The 18,839-nt window shown below is 57.6% G+C and overlaps 8 protein-coding genes across 8 annotated transcripts; 6 read left to right on the top strand and 2 right to left on the bottom strand.

Moving 5' to 3' along the window:
• Positions 1-4,309: 4,309 nt before the first annotated feature.
• On the top strand, positions 4,310-5,092 carry VDBG_02261 (conserved hypothetical protein; the record flags this gene model as incomplete). Its single annotated transcript, XM_003008027.1, has 1 exon — positions 4,310-5,092. One exon carries the CDS (start codon positions 4,310-4,312, stop codon positions 5,090-5,092), a length of 783 nt encoding a protein of 260 aa, XP_003008073.1.
• Positions 5,093-6,496: 1,404 nt separating this feature from the next.
• On the bottom strand, positions 6,497-7,493 carry VDBG_02260 (NADH-ubiquinone oxidoreductase 20.8 kDa subunit; the record flags this gene model as incomplete). Its single annotated transcript, XM_003008026.1, has 4 exons — positions 6,497-6,791; positions 6,880-7,012; positions 7,099-7,326; positions 7,436-7,493. The coding sequence occupies 4 exons, from the start codon at positions 7,453-7,455 to the stop codon at positions 6,642-6,644; spliced, it is 531 nt and encodes a 176-aa protein (XP_003008072.1).
• Positions 7,494-7,978: 485 nt separating this feature from the next.
• Positions 7,979-9,182, top strand: VDBG_02259 (nucleoporin nup44; the record flags this gene model as incomplete). The annotated part of the gene is made up of 3 exons (XM_003008025.1): positions 7,979-8,300; positions 8,380-8,936; positions 9,081-9,182. The coding sequence occupies 3 exons, from the start codon at positions 7,979-7,981 to the stop codon at positions 9,180-9,182; spliced, it is 981 nt and encodes a 326-aa protein (XP_003008071.1).
• Positions 9,183-9,572: 390 nt separating this feature from the next.
• Positions 9,573-9,838, bottom strand: VDBG_02258 (predicted protein; the record flags this gene model as incomplete). The annotated part of the gene is made up of 3 exons (XM_003008024.1): positions 9,573-9,610; positions 9,667-9,768; positions 9,826-9,838. The coding sequence occupies 3 exons, from the start codon at positions 9,836-9,838 to the stop codon at positions 9,573-9,575; spliced, it is 153 nt and encodes a 50-aa protein (XP_003008070.1).
• Positions 9,839-10,639: 801 nt separating this feature from the next.
• On the top strand, positions 10,640-13,191 carry VDBG_02257 (glycine dehydrogenase; the record flags this gene model as incomplete). Its single annotated transcript, XM_003008023.1, has 3 exons — positions 10,640-10,858; positions 10,937-12,992; positions 13,073-13,191. The coding sequence occupies 3 exons, from the start codon at positions 10,640-10,642 to the stop codon at positions 13,189-13,191; spliced, it is 2,394 nt and encodes a 797-aa protein (XP_003008069.1).
• Positions 13,192-13,494: 303 nt separating this feature from the next.
• VDBG_02256 (glycine dehydrogenase) lies at positions 13,495-13,898 on the top strand (the record flags this gene model as incomplete). The annotated part of the gene is made up of 2 exons (XM_003008022.1): positions 13,495-13,765; positions 13,816-13,898. 2 exons carry the CDS (start codon positions 13,495-13,497, stop codon positions 13,896-13,898), a joined length of 354 nt encoding a protein of 117 aa, XP_003008068.1.
• A 752-nt stretch (positions 13,899-14,650) lies between these two features.
• Positions 14,651-16,177, top strand: VDBG_02255 (conserved hypothetical protein; the record flags this gene model as incomplete). Its single annotated transcript, XM_003008021.1, has 3 exons — positions 14,651-14,928; positions 14,979-15,673; positions 15,783-16,177. The coding sequence occupies 3 exons, from the start codon at positions 14,651-14,653 to the stop codon at positions 16,175-16,177; spliced, it is 1,368 nt and encodes a 455-aa protein (XP_003008067.1).
• A 582-nt stretch (positions 16,178-16,759) lies between these two features.
• On the top strand, positions 16,760-17,808 carry VDBG_02254 (conserved hypothetical protein; the record flags this gene model as incomplete). The annotated part of the gene is made up of 3 exons (XM_003008020.1): positions 16,760-16,993; positions 17,043-17,145; positions 17,213-17,808. 3 exons carry the CDS (start codon positions 16,760-16,762, stop codon positions 17,806-17,808), a joined length of 933 nt encoding a protein of 310 aa, XP_003008066.1.
• Positions 17,809-18,839: the final 1,031 nt, after the last annotated feature.

Below are 18,839 nucleotides of genomic sequence, written 5' to 3'. Positions count from 1 at the left end.
TGTACGAAGCCCGACGAGCTGATGCTTCGTCGGAGGATGAGGCGTTTGAGTAACGCTCGGGCGGAGACGCTGAACTAGCACGAATGTGAACACGAAGGGGGAGAGAGCCAACGCCAGAGCCTAAAAGCACAGCACAGCCATGATGAGGTCCTCCTGCTTCTTTCAGAACAGCGTGCAATGCACACAAGCCTAGGTGGCCTAGCTGCCTAGGTAGGTACGGTAGGTACAGTAGGCAGTGGATAGGCGAAGTATCTATAGCAATATTTCAGCAATGCACGGTACACACACGGGCAGCTAGACGCGACTGGTTCTACATAGTACACTGTCGATCCTGACCCAAATACACTCAAGCAACCAAAGTCTGCACTGCCAACGGTAAGACATGATCACCAGGCTGACGGTATCATGTCTTGGAGCCCCCTGACAGCGTCCGTCGACAGCGTCCATCGGGAAAGCATCCCCCCAAGTCAACGTGGCGATGATCATGTCCATGCCGAAGGTTGTCGCTGATGAGGATGGTGATGGAGGGAGAGGTAGCAGTCCAGCGTTGAGAGCTGGGCGCCCCAAGGGCATACTAGGAGAATAAGGGGCCAGGCATGCGACAGTCCTCTCTTGGCTCGGCGCTCAGGCGATGTACTTGCCCGGTCGGCACTGCAGCCACCCCCTCTCCTTATTTTCGCAGAGCATCGCGCCAGCCAACCGTCTGCACCCAATGATCTCATCGCCAGGATCAAGAAAGCCCGTACCTTGCATTGGTGCCACAGACAATCTGGCAATCACACCTGATTGCTGCAAGGGTACCCTCCCGGAAGGCAGGGGCGAGAGAGGGGGTGGAGGGGTAGGAGGGCTCCACTAGGGGGGTTCTTGCTTCCCCTTAGACGCCACTAAGCAGGCCCGCTACTGTTTCTGAAACGGCTCCAATTTCGGTGGGGGAGCCGCCCCAGCGGTCCTGTTCGTCCAGTCTTGCTTTCAACGCAAACGTCGTCCCTCTTCCCCCTCCCTGCTCTTCCCAGCCTCAGTGCGCGTGCTCCCTCGGGCGCCCAGGGCACGCTGTGAACACGTTCTTTGTCATGCCATCCCATCATTTTGTTTGCGTCTATATCTGATAGTAGGACGTTGGTATTACCACGACATGGGACGGCACTCGCTGCAGGGCCGTCCCCAGTAGTTTGGACACGGCATCGTTGACGGCAACGTCTTGATGACCCCCTCCCCGCCCCAGCAAGCACTCAAGGCCAGCGACAGACATGTTGCCTGCCTGTCTGTCCCGCTCTCTGTATACGACCACGCTTATTACACGCCCATCAGAGGACCTTAGACCATGACCTCGCTGCATTTGCCGGTTCTGGACCGCTCTCAACAACTTTGGTGCCATGCCTCTCGACCTTGCATCCCAGTTTCCATACCCAAGGTAGCGAGGAAAGATATTGGCAGTCTCATGGTCGTCTCGCCCCCCTTCCAACCATCCTAATGTGCCGCTACTACGCGCGAACGAAATCCACACTCCGACGCCGCCTCCCTCGCACTCCTGTCTGTGCAAAGCGCCAGGCCCAGGGAACATGACGGACGTGCGTTGCCCGCGCCCTCTTGCAGCCCACCTCCCTTCGATTCGAGCGCCCTGAGCACGCCGACCCCCCTCCACACATCGGAACCTAAACCCCAGACCGGCAGGCGAGACGGGAGAGCAGCAGTGAACTGTTACATCGCCGAGGCTTGCATTTTCTCTTTCTCTCGCCGGAAGGAGCGCTGACGTGATCCTGGATGCCGGCACTTGCGGAATGCAATACTGACCCCTCGCATCTGTCGTCAACCGCGCTACCCCAGAGGGACACAGCTGGTTCTGTGAGGCCCCGTCCATCCTATCTCGCCCACCGATTTGTCACTCGACACGTTTTCCATGTCTCCGCCGCTGGGACGTTGAACTTTCTTCTGCTCGTCGCGGAAGCCGCTACGTCATGCAGAGAGGGCCACCAGCCCACAATGCCCCGATGCGCTACTCAGCCGATGGGATGCCTGGCTGGTCTCTGAAACCGCCAACTCAACTTTCGCTCATCGTCGACTCAGTCCTCTGCAGCTTCGGGGGCAAAGAGCCCATTCTTTGTCCCACCACACGCGGGGCTTCGCCGGCCTACAGTGCCAAGAGCACAGCTCGCAAAATACATACCTTAAGAGGAAATAGGGTAGATTACTGACCTCTTCGTCCCTGGGAATACATGTACACCAAAGTTGCGCGTCTAGACCGTGGCGTGGGGATGCCGATCTTCGAGGGCAATCGGGTTTCCACTGCAGGATGAGAAGGACTCGGAACGATGCCTCATCTTCTGGACGCCATTTGCCCCACCGGTCTTGCAAGCTGTCATTACGCGGAGCCGCCGGCAGATACGTTTCGCGAAACACCAGCATGACCGTCATCGAGACCTGATTCGTCCTCATCGGTTGCGAGTAGTTAATTCAAGGCAGCTGCCAAGTTGCAATTCTGGCCTCCAACCCTTGTCCTGGTTTATTGCTGTCAGACTCACACGGGACGATGATCACGACGGGGAGGGTCCCTGGATCCCCTGCAATTCGCTCATCTATCTCGCATCTCCCCGCGAAATGAGGTCTCTGTGCCGGCTCTGCCAGGACTTCCTGCCCTGTCATCTCTCAAGGCCGCGATTGTTTGAGATTGTATTCTCCTGGTTCCATGCCCTCCCATCAGGCCATCGCGGCGGCTGTAGCACCATGACAAATGAGAGATTTCCCACCCAAGATCCCAGCAAGATTAAGATCGCATGGTCTTTCGAGTAGATTGCAGTCAGTACTTGGAATCAAATGGGTCCTACTAAATTGCTCTTCTCACAGACCAATCCATCAACAACCTTGCCCTCCGGCAGTGGCACCCTTGGATGGTGCGGCACCAACAGGTGCAATATCAGGTTGCCTATGGCCCTCCCCTTAAGACGTATGAGGCGTCATTTTGAAGGTTCAACGTACTGGTCCTTGTGCCGCCATATCCAAACACTCGAGGGGGTCCGAAACAGGGCCTGTCCGACAAAACAGCGGCCAATTCTGCGGCCAAAAGCCCGCCCGATTGGCTTTGTTTCTCAGTCATGCAGGTGCATAGCTTTCCCAATGACTCGGGAGCGTGACTTTGGGTTCCTCGAGAATCGTTAGCTATTTACAGTTTACACCTTGCTAGACTTTTCAGCAACCCGCCTCTGTTAGGAATGCACGTGGCCCGCCGTTCCCGAGTCACACCACGAGGCTCCGATCCAGCCAACGCGTGCTGCCGGGCTTACTTGTGAAGCTGCACGGTGTCCACCTCCAGGACACCGAGTCATTACGCGCCCCGAAACTTCTTTGGGGCGTATGAAAACGGTTTCCACTGAATAGCATTCCTCCGGGCTTGCTTCTTTGTTTCAGACCTCCAGGGCTCAGTACTACGTACGCCTCCCACCTATCGCGTGTCGGTCTGAGGACCAGCATGCCCATGCCGTTTGCGGATCATGATGTTGATATACGTCAGCTCGAGAACTTATCTCTTGACGACTTTCAATGTCACCTAAAGTTGGTGGCCTGTAGGCAAAATCATGCGCATTGGATCACGGGACTTCACAAAGGCTCCGAGCAACCCCACTGCTCTCTGGTCATGTTGCTTGTTATCGGACTACACAAGCAGCCCAACAGCAAAGGCGGCCAAGCATCGTCGCGGGCTGCGAATATCCACGGGCTGGATGAGGAGGAAGCTAATGCAAGGTATAACAGCCACCCTTTTGAATCTCTACCATGTCAACCGTGGCGGCCTGGACGGTGATAGCTTCCATCCCATTGACCCAGAGTGGAGAGCTCCATCACAAGGTGCTACGAAACGCGCCACCACGTCCAGTTGCCGTCCCGATACGAGGCGGTACCCAGAACTCTACAAAAGCTAAAAGAAAGCCGGTGTCATCGCGAACTGTCTGCTCATGAAGCGCACCGTCAGCCCGCTGATTCACGTTCGGCGCCAAGTTCTCACTCCAGGCAATGACCGCCAAGAAATGTCGGCCAGCGGCGCAGCTTCTACTTTCCTGTGGTTCTCGTCATTTCTATCTCTGGGCACACATGTACCCAAGTGAGTTAAGCCATATTGGGGGGCTTTCTAATCTTGTTGCTGGTATGTTGGTACGAGTAGCACTGTTCCAAGTGACAGCCAAGATGTCGTCGGAGTCATCCAAGTCTCCCCCCCCCGTCTCGTGCTGTGGTCGTCTCTCCTCTTAAGGTCCTCGCTGCATGCCCTTGTAGATTTCTGTGAACTCGCGACAAGCTCACAAACCTGACTGCAACTTTGACAATGAAACAACAAGCTGCTCTTGTCAGCTTCGCAGCAAGTCTTCCGACAGCTCTTGCCTGGATCGCGCCGAACGCACTGCTCGCCCGTGACGACGACATCCCCTACCAGGACATTGTCTGCAAGCCGGAGACGTCACCTGACGATGACCTGCCACCATGTGTGAGCATCGAGATCATTGAAACAGCATGCCTCAGCAACGGCACCGACGCCATTCACTACAAAGCGCACGCTCAGTGCATGTGCAACGGCTCCTTCTTTCCCGAAAAGCTTGCGTGTGAACGCTGCCACTTTGTTCACGGCCTCCGTTCTGAGAGCGAGGTCATCCGCTACGAAGGCATACTGGCTGCCGCCTCTGACGCACTCTGCGACGGCAGCCCAACGGCGCCGTTCGCCAGCCTCTTCGCTTCAGCTGAGGCTGTTGCCACACCTGTGTTCACTGGTGCTACCGGCGCAACAGATCGGTTCGTCAGCGAGACAGACATCAGCCTGTACTACACAGCGACAGGCGATCAAGGCGCTGGCACGATCACTAGGGACGCGGCAAGCGCGACGGCTACGGTCACGAACTCGCCGCCCTTCTCTGAAACACCAACCACGGGCACTATCAGCAACTCTGGAGAGGAGACACGTACCACCACTTCGGCCGCCGACGAATCGGAGACGAGCGGTACGGCCACTGAGGAGGTCAACACTACGGAGGAGGACAGTAGCGCTGTACCGACCCAGGCTGCGGATAGGCTTGTCTTAGGACTTGCCGGCATGGCTTTGCTTGCCGCAGTCTGAGGTCAGTCGCTAAGCTCGGGAACCTATGTGTGTAAGAGACATCAGGGCTCTAGGATCCCCAGTGTTCTACCTAGTCGTCTTCATAATTATTCGCATAATCTTTAAGGTATCACGATTTCGTATCAAATTTAACAGTGAGAGTGTATAGGCTCGCTGTGATTATGACATATCTGATTCCCAAGGATCATCCCAAGTCGAGAGAGCAGAGAGATAATCCAGGCGTTCGCGTCTTTCATCGTAAAGCATGAGCCGGAATAGCCTCGGTCAGTAAGGCCTCACAGCTCCCACAAACCACGTAATGCATAGGCATCTGTCTCGACGGAACACTGCACTAGTCTGACCTGTTAGCCGGGCATCGTAGATTGATTGTGTCTCATCGTCCACAGTACCCTCAAAAATGAGATGACCCCATGTGACCAGCTAATACGCTACATTGGCAATGCGCTTTTTAGAAATAATTTTTGCAGATAGCCAATCAATGCACATCGCCTCGGCCTTGTCGAAAGACATGCCCATGTGCAACCGCTGACCTTGCTACAGTGGCAGGACTTGAGCTTCTCTCCTTCCCAGTGGATATGTCAATCTGTCTCGTGTAACTCTCCCCTCGGCCTCCCCGCCTTGGTTCACTCTGTCCAAGCGTGCGTAGGCTCGCATGACGTAAACTAGCCCTGCCGTACAGACCTATCTTCTTCCGATGCCGAAGAAGTCGTACTAGGGGCTGCGGATCTGAGAAATCTCTTGTGGTCTTGCATGTTAGGCATCGGGACGGGGGCCCTGCGGATGGTTGCTTGTCAACATCTGGGGAGGCTTGGATCGAGAGGTGTTGGTGTCTGCGCGGGAACAGAAGGTGCGAGATGGCCTGTCAAGTTGTTGCCAGCGCGGCTAACGGCAGGGACGGGAGGCTGCGGCAAAGAACCGAACAGTGGGCGTAGAGAATTATCGGCATTGACATATGTGGCTCTCACTGTTTGGGGGACGGTTGCTATCTCTTCAAGTTGTTAACCATCCAGGGGCGCCATGGGATGCCTTGGCGTTAATGTATGCGGCGTGTGAGGTTGCTGTCAAGTTTTCCCTGTTCTCTTGCTGCTGATCCGTGATCGATAGAGCCAGTGAGTTGTCAACGCATAGCTTGGCATGCGTGTCAGGGCCCCAGGCCGACTGTCGCGAGATGGCCCGCTTGTTGTATGGAAGCACGAGAGAAACGATGCCACGGAAGGGCCCGAACGTGCTCCAACTACCATATCTCGACCATGCTCGAAATCACGTGACGTAGCACATCAGAGCCAGAGGGCAAGGCGATGGCTGCGCGCTTCATGCGTGAGGTACGCTGCCTCGTCCCGAAACTTCGCAGTCGTACTGTCTGCATGTAACTCACATGCGAGAAAATGTCAAAAGAACAAGGATGATCATACGGCGAACCCCGCCCTACTCAATTGATGACATATGTACACAGCCGCATCGCAGCCTTGTGATCACCCAGTACTTTGCCGAACTCGTCTAGCAACACCTTTCTCCGCTCTGCACCACGTACACAGGCCACGGTCCACGCTTACGCCTGCTTCGCGCCCTCGGCCTTCGAGGGGGGGATGAACGGCTTGCCCTCGAGAGGGTTGATGGCACCGTCGGCGTAGATCATGTGTTGTCTCAGCTCGACGGGGGTGACACCTGGTCGCTGGTTGGGAATGTTCTTCTCGAGCTTCTGTTGCAAGGGGGGAAAAGAAGGGAGCATCTGGTCAGCCGGGTTCATCGGACGATTCGCATCGGCGTGCGATGGAAATTGTACGTACGAGGTTCTCAAAGACACACTTGTTCAGCTTCCACTCCTGCGGGCGGCACTGATACAGCTGGTGGTTGCGGTTCTCGAGGCAGTTCCAGTGGGCGCGGAAGGACTCGAGGCAGTGGGTGTTGATGTCCTGGAGGCTGTGGCCATTTGTCAGCGCCATCACATTTCTCTCATGGCCACACGGCGACGTGAGCCTGCCCCGATGGCGGGTCAATAGACGTACACGCTCTGAGCACACCTCGTCACCCTGCGGCCCTCCTTCATGCAGTCGAACTCGCCGCGGCCCGCCGAGTCGGTCTTGCACTGCATGTAGTCGTCATTGTAGTCGCGGCACCGGGCGCCGATGAAGAAAGACGCGGAGAGAAGGGGCGCAGAGCTCGCACCGACCTCCTGGACCTTGGGAATTGAGGCCGGGAGGGGCGTGGTGTCGTAGTGGACCTGCTCGTTGAACCTGGGGGAAGACACTGGGTTAGCTCCCTGCTGTCGCTGCTGCGCACCAATGCATCGAGCGAGCCGTCCAATTGAGGAGACACGTCATTCTCGGGGTGAGTGAAACGTACTGAGGACGTCGGGTCGACATGGTTGCGGCGTTTGAGGGGGTCGTGTCGTCGTGGTGATGATACAGGAACAAGATCTCGACGTTGAATGCCGAATTGATGTGAGGTCAGAATCAGCGACGCTTGATTGGTCCGTGTGGGCCAAGGCTGGCAGGCCTGGTACCAATTCTCGGTCAGTGCTCGGTGAGGCACGGTCCCCGGGAGCCTGGAGAGCTCGAGCTCCAATCATTATTTTCGCGTCGCCAGACCTGTACCGTCCACTCAGCCATCGAGTTCGAGTTGCAGCTCCAACGTTCCACACGGCGACCATTCTGTCCCATTCGACGATTGCGAAAAAAAGACCGAACTCATCGACACACTTCCCTGTCGGTTGAGCTTCGTCGCGCCGGGCAGGCAGCAATTGAGTCGACTGTTGTTTTCCCCTACGTCCTCATCGCAAACAACATTCCGCTCCGACAAACCTCACAGTCGTATCCTTGTCCTCATCACACGTCCATCGACACCTTTGCCTCGATTATCAAGCCATCAGCACGCACCCGAGCCGCAATGAGCCTTTTTGGGAAGCCCGCAGGGCAAGCTGGCGGCTTGTTTGGTGCAAGCACATTCGGCCAGTCCCAGCAACAACAACAACCGCAACAGCAACAGCAAGCCGCGCCGACCCTCAGCCTGTTCGGTGGCCAACAGAACCAGACGAATCAGCAGCAGAATCAGGGCACATCGAGTCTTTTTGGAGGATCCTTTGCGCAGCCACAGCAGCAGCAGCAGCAACAGCAAGTTCAACAGTCACAGCAGCAGCAAATGCCGAGCCTAGCACAGTCGCAAGCCCAGCTGTCGAGCTCCCTCTGGCAACCAGGCAGTGAAACACCACGTACGTCGCGCACACACACTCTATCGCATCCCTCAATGACAAAATTTCGAGACTAACGTGCAGCCCTTGCGCCTTGCAGAAAACCAGAAGCCCCCGATGGAACAGATCGCAACCACGTTTCGCAAATGGCATCCTGGTGACCCCAGCTGCGTGTTCCGCCACTACTTCTACAACAAGGTCGATAACGCCGCGGTTCCTTTCTACCAGCCCGGCCCCAACGAAGACCCCAAGGAGTGGGAGGAGGCCCTGCAGCGCAAGCCTGGCCAGGGCTACATCCCCGTCCTCGGCGCCGGCTTCTCAGGTGTCGCCGACCGCCTGCAAACGCAGAAGCGCGTGGTTGGCGAACATAACGTCCGCCTGCACCAGATCAATGCTAGTCTCGATGCCATCCTCTCGCGACATGATCTTGAGACGAGCGTGCGGGCGCTGGCGGCGCGGAGACGACACGTCGCACTGCGGGAGCGCTGTCTCGCGCTGGCAGCCCGCGTCCAGGTGCTGCGGAATCGTGGCTACGCCCTCAGCGGCGACGAGGATGACCTGCGGCTCAAACTTGTGGAATTGGACCGCGCAGTGCAAGACCCGGCACTGAGCGCGAGGGAGGAGGAGCTGTGGAGCAGGCCTTATTGTGCTGCGTGGGTACGCGGACCAGTTGATGAAAGAAGTCAACAAACCGACTGCCACGAACGGGGAGTCGTTGAGCGAGGAGACGGAGTTGAAGGTCAAGAAGGTACGTACGAAGCTCGGCTTATGGTTTACGAAGCTGGCTAACGGAAACCTCAGGTTCTCGAAGATTACGAGAAGCAGATCCAACACCTCAAAAAGGAAGTTGAGTCGATCACGAAAGACTTTCAAGAGTGGGAGAGCGACGGTGCTGCGCGGTAGGATAGCGCAGTCAACCAGTGACGGATTGAGGTGAGCGGACAGGACGTGGCATGGCTGTCACACAAGGCATGGGCAAGGGGCGAACGGGCAGAAATACACCGCAATGGCATCATCGGCGCCCGACAGTTTTCGCTGCAAAATCCTCGGGGGAATACATCCGAACCGAGGTATGAAGTTTTCATGTCGTGAGATGCTAGCTGGCTTGAAGCCTTGCTACAGCTGGGCCTCGGAGGCCGCGTGGTTGATTATAGTACAAAATAATGTACAACAGGGTATCGTCCCATTTCACAGCCTAGTACTCGCTACCATTGCGTGTAGATCTGGACTTGCTTCTTCTGTCATCTTATAAATCCTATGCCGCCGTGTTTTCGAGTCAAAGGGTGTAATGGCTTAGAAGACCTTAGAGACGGCGTCAATAGCGAAAGGGGCTGGAGAGAGTTAGCTTCCTTGGCGTCAAGGTTCGATCCCATCGTAGTAAGCATACAGAGGTAGAGCATGACGGCCGAGACAAGGACCTGCTGGATGTTGAAGTTGGCCTCAGCCTCCATCTGCTTGATCTCCTCCTCGGAGAGCTGGGGGGGCGCGACTGCTAGCTGTTAACAACAATTCGACGGTACCATGGAGCATCACTTTGTGCACTAACATCCTCCGAACATTCTGGCGGTTTTTGGAGAGATAAATTGGGTAGGTTTGGTGTGAGGGTTGATTCAGTCAGGTCGTCGTCGCGTCGAGCTATGATGTCGTCGCAGAAATTTAGGATCCTCAACCTTCAGCTCCCCCTGTGCCCGACCGTCTGACCAGGGGCATGGTACATTAGGTAAGCGAATGATAGCGTGCTGATAAGAAGCGGGCTTCGGCTACAGTTACCGACCGGGCATGGCCCGAAGCCGGGACCTTATCAGGGATGAGTGAAAATATCGGCGTATCAGAAGTTCTTGTTGGGTAACGATAAGATAATTGTGGATGGACCGGTCGACTTTTCGTCGCACTCCTGACCCGTGTCGAGCCGAGCACGGTGACGGTGACCCGTTGTCCGGGGCAGGTGCCAGTCATTGATAGTCATGGTCACCATTGCCCCAGGTCAAGGAATATCATGGGCAAGGGCAAGAGCGCGCACGACTTGATCCTTCTCACCGACATCATCATTTGGGCAAATCATTCTCTGCCTGCTCCTAGACCTTGACGCTCTTGTTCTTGATCCCTTTATCTTCAGATTCCAGGCGCATCAAAATCGCACCCCGGATCTTTGTTGGTCGGTGGCAACGTCTAGGTGGGCATGAGTCGCTAATCATACCCGCACCCACCACTCGACCCGGACCGGCTCCTTCAAGACCCTCTTCACCCCTCGTGCCGAGGAATCTTCCCCACGACACCTCCCCCCATCTCCTCCTCGATCACCTCCAGCATACCCTCTTGGCCGTCAATTGAAACCAAACCGAGCCTCAATCTCGCTCGCAATGGCTTCTACCAGACTGCCCCTCCCCCGCCATCTGCGCCTGCGGGTGGCGTCGCCGAGGTTCACCACTGGCCTGACACGGGCATCACCAGCATCCTCTGCACGTGTCGCCAGCCTCTGCGCTCGCCCTGCGACGGCGGCGTCCCTGCCTGTTGGCATTCGCGCCTTCAGCGCGACGTCGTCGGCCTTGACGCCTTACGCCAAGGACAACACGGACGTGGTCGCTCGAGCCACTCAATGAAATTCACACCTTTCATCCCCCGCCACATTGGCCCCCGACATCCACGATGCCCAGCAGATGCTCAAGGCGCTGGATCCGCCAGTCAAGACCATTGACGAGTTCATTCCGAGGTCATCCCAGCAGACATTTTTGTCGGGAGAGGGCGGCCTTCCTCCCCAATGGCGAGCCCCTCCTCGAGAGCGACATTGCGTCCATCGCAAAGATGCTCAAGACCACCGAGCAGTACTCGGCCCCCTTGATCGGTGCTGGTTATTACCCCACCATCACGCCCAGGTCATCCAGACTAATGTTCTGGAGAACCCGGCTTGGTACACCAGCTATACGCCCTACCAGCCCGAGATCAGCCAGGGCCGCCTCGAGTCTCTCCTCAACTTCCAGACCATGGTCTCCGACCTGACCGCTCTCCCCATCTCCAACGCTAGTCTTCTGGACGAGGGTACGGCAGCCGCCGAGGCCATGACCCTGTCCATGAACGCTCTCACGACCTCTCGTGCCAAGAGGGCTGGGAAGACATACGTCGTATCCCACCAGATTCATCCTCAGACGCTCTCTGTCCTGCAGGGCCGAAGCCAGGGGTTCGGTGTCAAGATCGAGACTATGGATGTTACGTCTCCTGATGCTCATGAGCGCATCAAGGCTCTCGGTGACGACCTTGTCGGTGTCATGGTTCAGTATCCTGACACCAGGGGTCACGTCGAGGACTTCAAGGCTCTCTCCGAAGTCGTTCACTCGCAGAAGGCTCTTTTGGCTGTTGCCACTGACCTTCTGGCTCTGACTCTCCTAACTCCCCCCGGTGAATGGGGAGCCGACATTGCCTTCGGTACTGCCCAGCGATTCGGCATTCCTCTTGGCTTTGGTGGACCCCACGCTGCCTTCTTCTCTGTCACCGACGCACACAAGCGCAGGATGCCCGGACGTCTCATTGGTGTCTCCCGCGATCGCACGGGCAAGAATGCCATGCGCCTGTCTCTCCAGACTCGTGAGCAGCACATCAGGCGAGAGAAGGCCACGAGCAACGTGTGCACAGCCCAGGCGCTGCTCGCTAACATGAGCGCCCTCTATGCAATTTACCATGGCCCTGAGGGCCTCAAGCAGATTACCAACCAGGTCGTCGCCCGCGCACGCGGCGTTCAGGCGCTTGCCAAGCAGTTTGGCATCACGACTGAGGAACCTCGCAACTCTCCCGATGGCAAGGTCCTCTTCGACACGGTCATTCTCAAGGCTGGCGACAAGCTCGCCGAGAACATCGTCGAGAAGGGTGAGCAGCTTGGTCTTCACTTCCGTAAGCTTGGCGGTGGCGATCTCGGCGTCAGCATCGGCGAGGCCACGGATGCGCAGGCGTTCCAGAGGCTTGCCATCACCTTCGCTGCGGCCACTGGTGGAGACCCCAACAAGGCTGGCGACGCTGCCATTGAGGTTCTCCGCAAGGAGGGCGTCGATGTGCACAGCACGCTGCCTGACACTTTCAAGAGACAGTCGGAGTACCTTACTCACCCTGTTTTCAACACGCACAGGAGCGAGACGGAGATCCTCCGTTACATCTACCACCTTCAGTCGAAGGATCTTTCGCTCGTCCACTCCATGATCCCCCTGGGATCCTGCACCATGAAGCTTAACGGTGCGACTGAGATGTCCCTGATTTCCAAGGACACTTTCTCCAACCCTCACCCTTTCGTCGACCCCAAGCACACCCCTGCCTACCTCGAGTTCATCAAGCAGCTTGAGGACCAGCTGTCCGGCATCACCGCCATGGACGCAACCACTCTGCAACCCAACTCGGGAGCGCAGGGAGAGTTTGCTGGTCTGCGCGCCATCCGCAGGTACCATGAGCAGCAGCCGGGTACCAAGCGCGACATCTGCCTGATTCCCAAGTCTGCCCACGGCACCAACCCTGCGTCTGCCGCCATGGCCGGCATGCGCGTCGTCCCTATCGAGTGCGACAACCTGACGGGCAACTTGGATATTGCGGATCTCGAGGCGAAGTGCAAGAAGCATGCTGCCGAGCTGGGCGCCATTATGGTCACGTACCCTAGCACCTACGGTGTCTTTGAGCCGAACATCAAGCAGGTCTGCAACATTGTGCACGAGCACGGCGGCCAGGTCTACATGGACGGTGCGAACATGAACGCCCAGATCGGCCTCTGCTCGCCCGGCGAGATCGGCGCTGACGTCTGCCACCTGAACCTGCACAAGACCTTCTGCATCCCCCACGGTGGAGGTGGTCCTGGCGTTGGCCCCATCTGCGTGAAGAAGCACCTGGCTCCCTACCTGCCCGGCCGTCACCCCGACGACAAGGAGGCCATGATCAGTAGCGCCCCTTACGGGAGCGCCGGTATCCTGCCCATTCCTTGGGCTTACAACTCCCTCATGGCAACCGCGGCCTTGCTCTCGCCACCAAGATGGCCATTCTCAATGCCAACTACCTCCTCGCGCGCCTCAAGCCCTACTACAAGATTCTTTACACTAATGAAGGTGGTCGCTGCGCGCACGAATTCATCCTCGACGCCCGTCCCTTCAGCAAGACGGCGGGTATCGAGGTTATCGATATCGCCAAGCGTCTTCAAGACTACGGATTCCACTCGCCCACCATGTCCTGGCCTGTGGCTAATACGCTCATGATCGAGCCGACGGAGAGCGAGAGCAAGGAGGAGCTCGACAGGTTCGTCGATGCGTTGATCTCGATTCGCGCCGAAATCCGCGAGATTGAAGAGGGCAAGCAGCCGCGCGAGGGCAATGTGCTGAAGATGGCGCCTCACCCTCAGGCGGACGTGATCCTGGGTGACAATGGCAAGTGGGAGCGGCCCTACTCGCGTGAGCAGGCGGCATACCCCCTGCCGTGGCTCAAGGAGAAGAAGTTCTGGCCCAGCGTTGCGCGTGTCGACGATGGTGAGTTCAACCTGCCAACTTGTGCAGTCAGACTGCTAACAAACTCATAGCCTTTGGTGACACGAACCTCTTCTGCACTTGCCCACCCGTCGCAGACACGACGGGCGAGCAGTCATTTGGCGTGCAGGCGTAAAAGCGGGCTTACCACCTGTACCATACCATATAATCAGCATGCCGGGATTCAATGCGTCGGAAACATTCAACATTTCGGCCGCAAGGCGTAAGGAGGGTTCAGAAATTTTTAACATTACAAAGCGGGTTCAGCGGTTCAACCTGGAATCTAGACGAGAAAGACAGGATGACAGAAGTGGTACGACGGGTGTTTTTCAACAGGCAGGATAGCGAGGGCTCGGACACGAATGACTTTATACCAATGATGCCGGGGAGGTTGCGCTTCGGCACCTGGCGGCCCCTGGCGATAGACGTGGAATGTGATCCGCGCTTTACTTCTAGACAGTGGTGTCGAATGACTGAGGATTCAATGAAGAAGCACACGGTGTTTTTAACCTACTGGGCGGCCCAAGGGGCTCTTGCTGTCTGAAAGTGATGGGAGATGTGAAAATGGGCAGCTTCTCACCGAATGACTCGGTTGACCGAGAGCGCACGTCTGGTGGCGGGGCAATTTTTACCCCGCCACCCCGCCATCCAGTCGAGAAAATTCGAAGCTCGATTATCGATCAAGCCTTGACAAGCTGCTTATCAAGCGTGCGACCAAACTGGGCTCTCTTTCTGTTCGCGCTCACTACATAGTCTTGGTTGGGGTCCTGTCACAGCCAACTGCATTTCAGAGATACCCAGATACCCAGGCGAGCCTCTTTCCCATTTTACCAGCTTCCGCTTCCTCTCCCACCATATTTCGACGAACGCATCTCAACCATCGCAAAAATGGCTGCCCGCCGCGAAGATGTCGAAGATATCCACGATGAGGGCAACGACATGCTCGATGCCGAGGAGGTCGGCGAGGAGGTCCCCTCGGGTGACGAGGGCGACGTCGCGATGGATTCCGACAACGAAGAGATCCAACTTCAGAACGATTCGATTGCCTACTTTGACGAGCACGCTGATTCGGTCTTCGCTATTGCGCAACACCCCCATCCACCCTTCGCTGATCGTCACCGGTGGCTCCGAAAGGTGACGCCGATGATGCGCCAGGCAAGGGTTATGTCGTCGACACAAAGCGGCCGCCGCTGAGCGCCCCGTTCTCCCCCGCCAGCTACAGCGGCGCGCAGCCTCGCGAGAGCACGCAGCTCGATGCCATCTTTGCCGTCGAGGGCCATACCGACTCTATCAACACCCTCGCCTTTACGCTACCCAACGGCGACTTCCTCGTCAGCGGCGGCCTCGATGGCCGGCTGCGAGCCTACACAGCGACCGTCGCCCCGCCCAACGCGACGTTCAAGTTCCTCGCCGAAGCCCAAGAGGTACCCGAGATCAACTGGATCGCCCCCTGTCCATCCTCCGACTATCCCAACACCATTGCCCTCGGCGCGTCGGACAACTCGGTCTGGGTGTACACAATCGATCCCGCCTCGGACGCACAGAACCCGCTGCAGCTCGTCAACACCTTTTGGCTGCACACGGCACCCTGCACGGCCGGCGCCTGGACACCCGACGGCAGCCTCCTCGCCACGGTCGCCGAAGACTCCTCTCTCTACGTCTGGGACGTCTGGGGCCTCGCGGCCTCCAAGGGCGTCGTCGAAGCCAACGGCCAGACGGTCGTGTCGCTGACGGGCGCCGACTCACGCTTCGAGGTCGAGGGCGGCCTGTACTCGATCGCCGTCGAGCCCAACGGCGCGTACCTCGCCGTCGGCGGCGCGGGCGGCCAGATCCGCATCGTCTCGCTGCCGCGCCTCGCGTCCGCGGCCCAGGGCCAGCGGGGCCGGCAGGGCAAGGGCGCAAGGGCGCGGCGTCCCAGGAACGTGACGTCGGGCGGCCCGGACCCTCGCGGGCCCTCCCAGACGCGGGCCGAAAAGCATCCGAGAAGGCCGACAGCATCGAGACGCTCTCCTTCACGCAGCGACGGGCGGCCAGCCCGGCCAGCAGACGACGCTGCTCGCGGCCGGCAGCGTCGACGGCAGCATCGTCGTCTTTGACGCGACGCGGCGGTTCGCCGTCCGCAAGAACCTCATCGGCGCCCACGAGGACTTTAGCGTCGTCAAGGTCGAGTTCGTCAAGGGCACGTGGCTGCTGACGAGCTGCGGCATGGACGGCGTCGTGAGGCGGTGGGACCTGCGCGGCGGGGCGGCGAACCCCAACGCCGCGGGCGCCGCCAACAGCGGCCTCGTCAAGGAGTGGAAGGGTCACCTTGGCGACGGTGAGGGCGGTGGCGTCCTCGGCTTCGTGCAGGGCGCGACGGGCGAACGGGTCATTACGGCGGGCGATGATGGTGTTGTGCTGGTTTTCGAGGCGTGAACTAGCATCACGCCCATAGGATGTATGATGCCGTAATGTGGATAGAGAAAAAGGGAGGCTATGATGATACTCTGCGAATAGAATCGAGAATCAACGACTGATGTTCTTGTCTACTTGTCGCCTCGTGATACTCCATGCCCACTGGTCCTAGCCACGTGTATCGAGCCTGACCTCAAGACGCCTAGCGTTAGAGACTTTAAAGCCAGGCCTTTCGTCTTCTTATCTCCGACTGAAGCAGACTGATGAGGTCAAGCATTATGGACTTGTTGGCCAAAACTCGTAACGTATATGATGCTCACCGAGCACACCGAGCACACCCCTTAGACCCGTCACATGACCTCGCATCGTGGTCCGGCAGGCGCTACTGGTCGCGTCGCCAGGAGCTCTCGTGCCTGCTTGCCAGCCTTGCCTTCCCCAGAAAATCCATGCGACAAACGACGTACTTCCACACTGAACCAACAACCTCGACTCACCCTTCGCCTCGAGCCCCAATACCTTCCTTTCCATCATTGAACCCCATTCAATCCATATCTTCAGCTTCATCACCAATCTCAGCGTTCAGATCCTGTTTTTGCCTGCATCATGGCAACCCGTTCCATGTCGCGGGACCTTGACCGGGCACCCACTCGCTCTCCAACGCCCGCCTCCGACTACTCTCGCAACCGTCGCCGGCAGCTCGACTCGCGCTCGCCTTCGCGCTCCCGATCACCAGAGCCCCGCCGAAACGGCAGGTACAGGAGTGAGACACGCTCGCGAAGCCCTGTGCGACGAGGCGAAAGTCGTGGCCGCAGCCCAACACCCGTCAAGAGCACAAAGGTGGGTAGCGCAAGGTTTCCCATGCGGAAGGGAGCTGACGTGAAGGTAGATTGTCGTCGAGCGCCTAACCAAGAATGTGAACGAAGACCATCTCTACGAGATCTTCGGCCAGTTCGGCCGCGTGAAGGATCTCGATCTACCCATCAACAGAAGTAAGTCTTCGACCCCAGAGCCCCTACCCACACTCGGCGCGCAGTACTCATCCGTCCTCTTCTTCAGTGGGTACCAATCGCGGCACAGCCTACATTCTCTACGATGACGAGGCCGACGCTGAAGATGCCATTGCCAACATGCACGAGGCCCAACTCGACGGCGCCGTCATCAACGTCTCCATCGTCCTGCCGCGCCGCAAACTCTCTCCCGCACCGCCTCTAGCTCGCCGGGGTGCCGGCATAGATCCTAGGAACCCACACCCGGGCCCTCGGGGAGGTGGCGGCCGCGGTGGTTCATTTGGCGGTGGTGGTGGGCGTGGTGGCGGCCCCAACGGTCCCTCGAGCCGCTTCGGACCCAATTCGGATACATACCGTCCCCGATCTGCCTCGCGGTCGCCGTCGCGGTCGCCGGCAGCGAATGCGGGCAGGGCACGTGGTGGTAGTCGTTACAGGAGTCGGTCCCGGTCGCACACACCTTCAGGATCAAGATCACCGTCGAGAACACCACCAAGACGTCGTGGAGGGGGTGGTGGCGGTGGCGGCGGCGGCGTCGGCGGCGGTCGCAACAGGAGAGATAATCGTCGGAGAAGCCCCAGCCGCGATTCCTACGATGACAGGTCTAGGAGCCGCAGTCGCAGTCGAGACCGTCGTTCTCGGCATTAGAGACGTCGAAACGATGAAGCCCGGCACGCGGGATGATGGGAGGCTCTGCTGACGAGGTCCCAAAGCCATTTTGGCGGTTGAATAAGGTATGGGACTTGGCAACAGGGTGAAGGACAAGACGGATCGAATCCGTGTTGGCAATCTTGTGCGTAAATATGTAAAATCCGGAGGATCAGACAACCAAAGACACTGATAATGATACCATCTTTGAAGCTGTGCGTCTGGCTATGCCCAAGTCGTCAATACCCTTTGGAAAGTAACCATTTGCAACCGCTTAAAGGGCAGAGTCTGGCTGCGTGAGTCAGGAGGGATGTCGGTCAAAATCGATGACAGGCGAATAGGCGGTTTGAAGGATAATCACAAGCTAGCGAACCGCAAGTATGTGCAGCACCACCGCGGCAAACAGAAGTCAGGGCCTAGTATTTCGTTCGCAGCATGCTGCGCAGTGTGTATCTCACTGCAGGACATTGTTCCTTAAGGTCTTCACGTAAGGGCATACTACAATGCAGCTGAGAGGCTCGCTGGAATTAGCATTGCAGTTCATGCTACGCTTCGTGAAGACCACCTATCTCATACGTAGCGATGCCCACAATCGAGAGCGGCATGTCTCCGGAGAATTCCTGACACGGTCGGGGTTGCCCTGCACGATTTTCCTCACTCCTATGACACTATGAGAGGTGCCCCCCTGTCGAAGTTGACAAGGCAAAGCGCCGAGTAGTTTCCTATCACAGAACCCCCGCTCGATGATCCGAGGAGACATCTGACCTGAAGCCTGGGATGGCCCTTCTTTATGATATGATATCATTCAATTCCAGACACCGAGCACATGTTGGGCAGCTCGCATCAACACCCCCCAACACTTCGAAGGAAAACCGCTTGATATCATCCGCAATCGACCCATTCACACGCATGCCGATTACTGTCACGTCGTATTTTGGCGAGCTTGGCGACGCGAGAGCGAGAAACAGAGTCGTCTCGTGTCTGCAGAGCTGTTGGTGATAATAGAAGGGCAGTCTGATTGGATGGATGGT

This window comes from Verticillium alfalfae, genomic scaffold (genome assembly GCF_000150825.1).
Source record: "Verticillium alfalfae VaMs.102 supercont1.2 genomic scaffold, whole genome shotgun sequence".
NCBI classification, from domain to species: Eukaryota; Fungi; Ascomycota; class Sordariomycetes; order Glomerellales; family Plectosphaerellaceae; genus Verticillium; species Verticillium alfalfae.
This window is presented reverse-complemented; position numbering and strand designations above follow the sequence as displayed.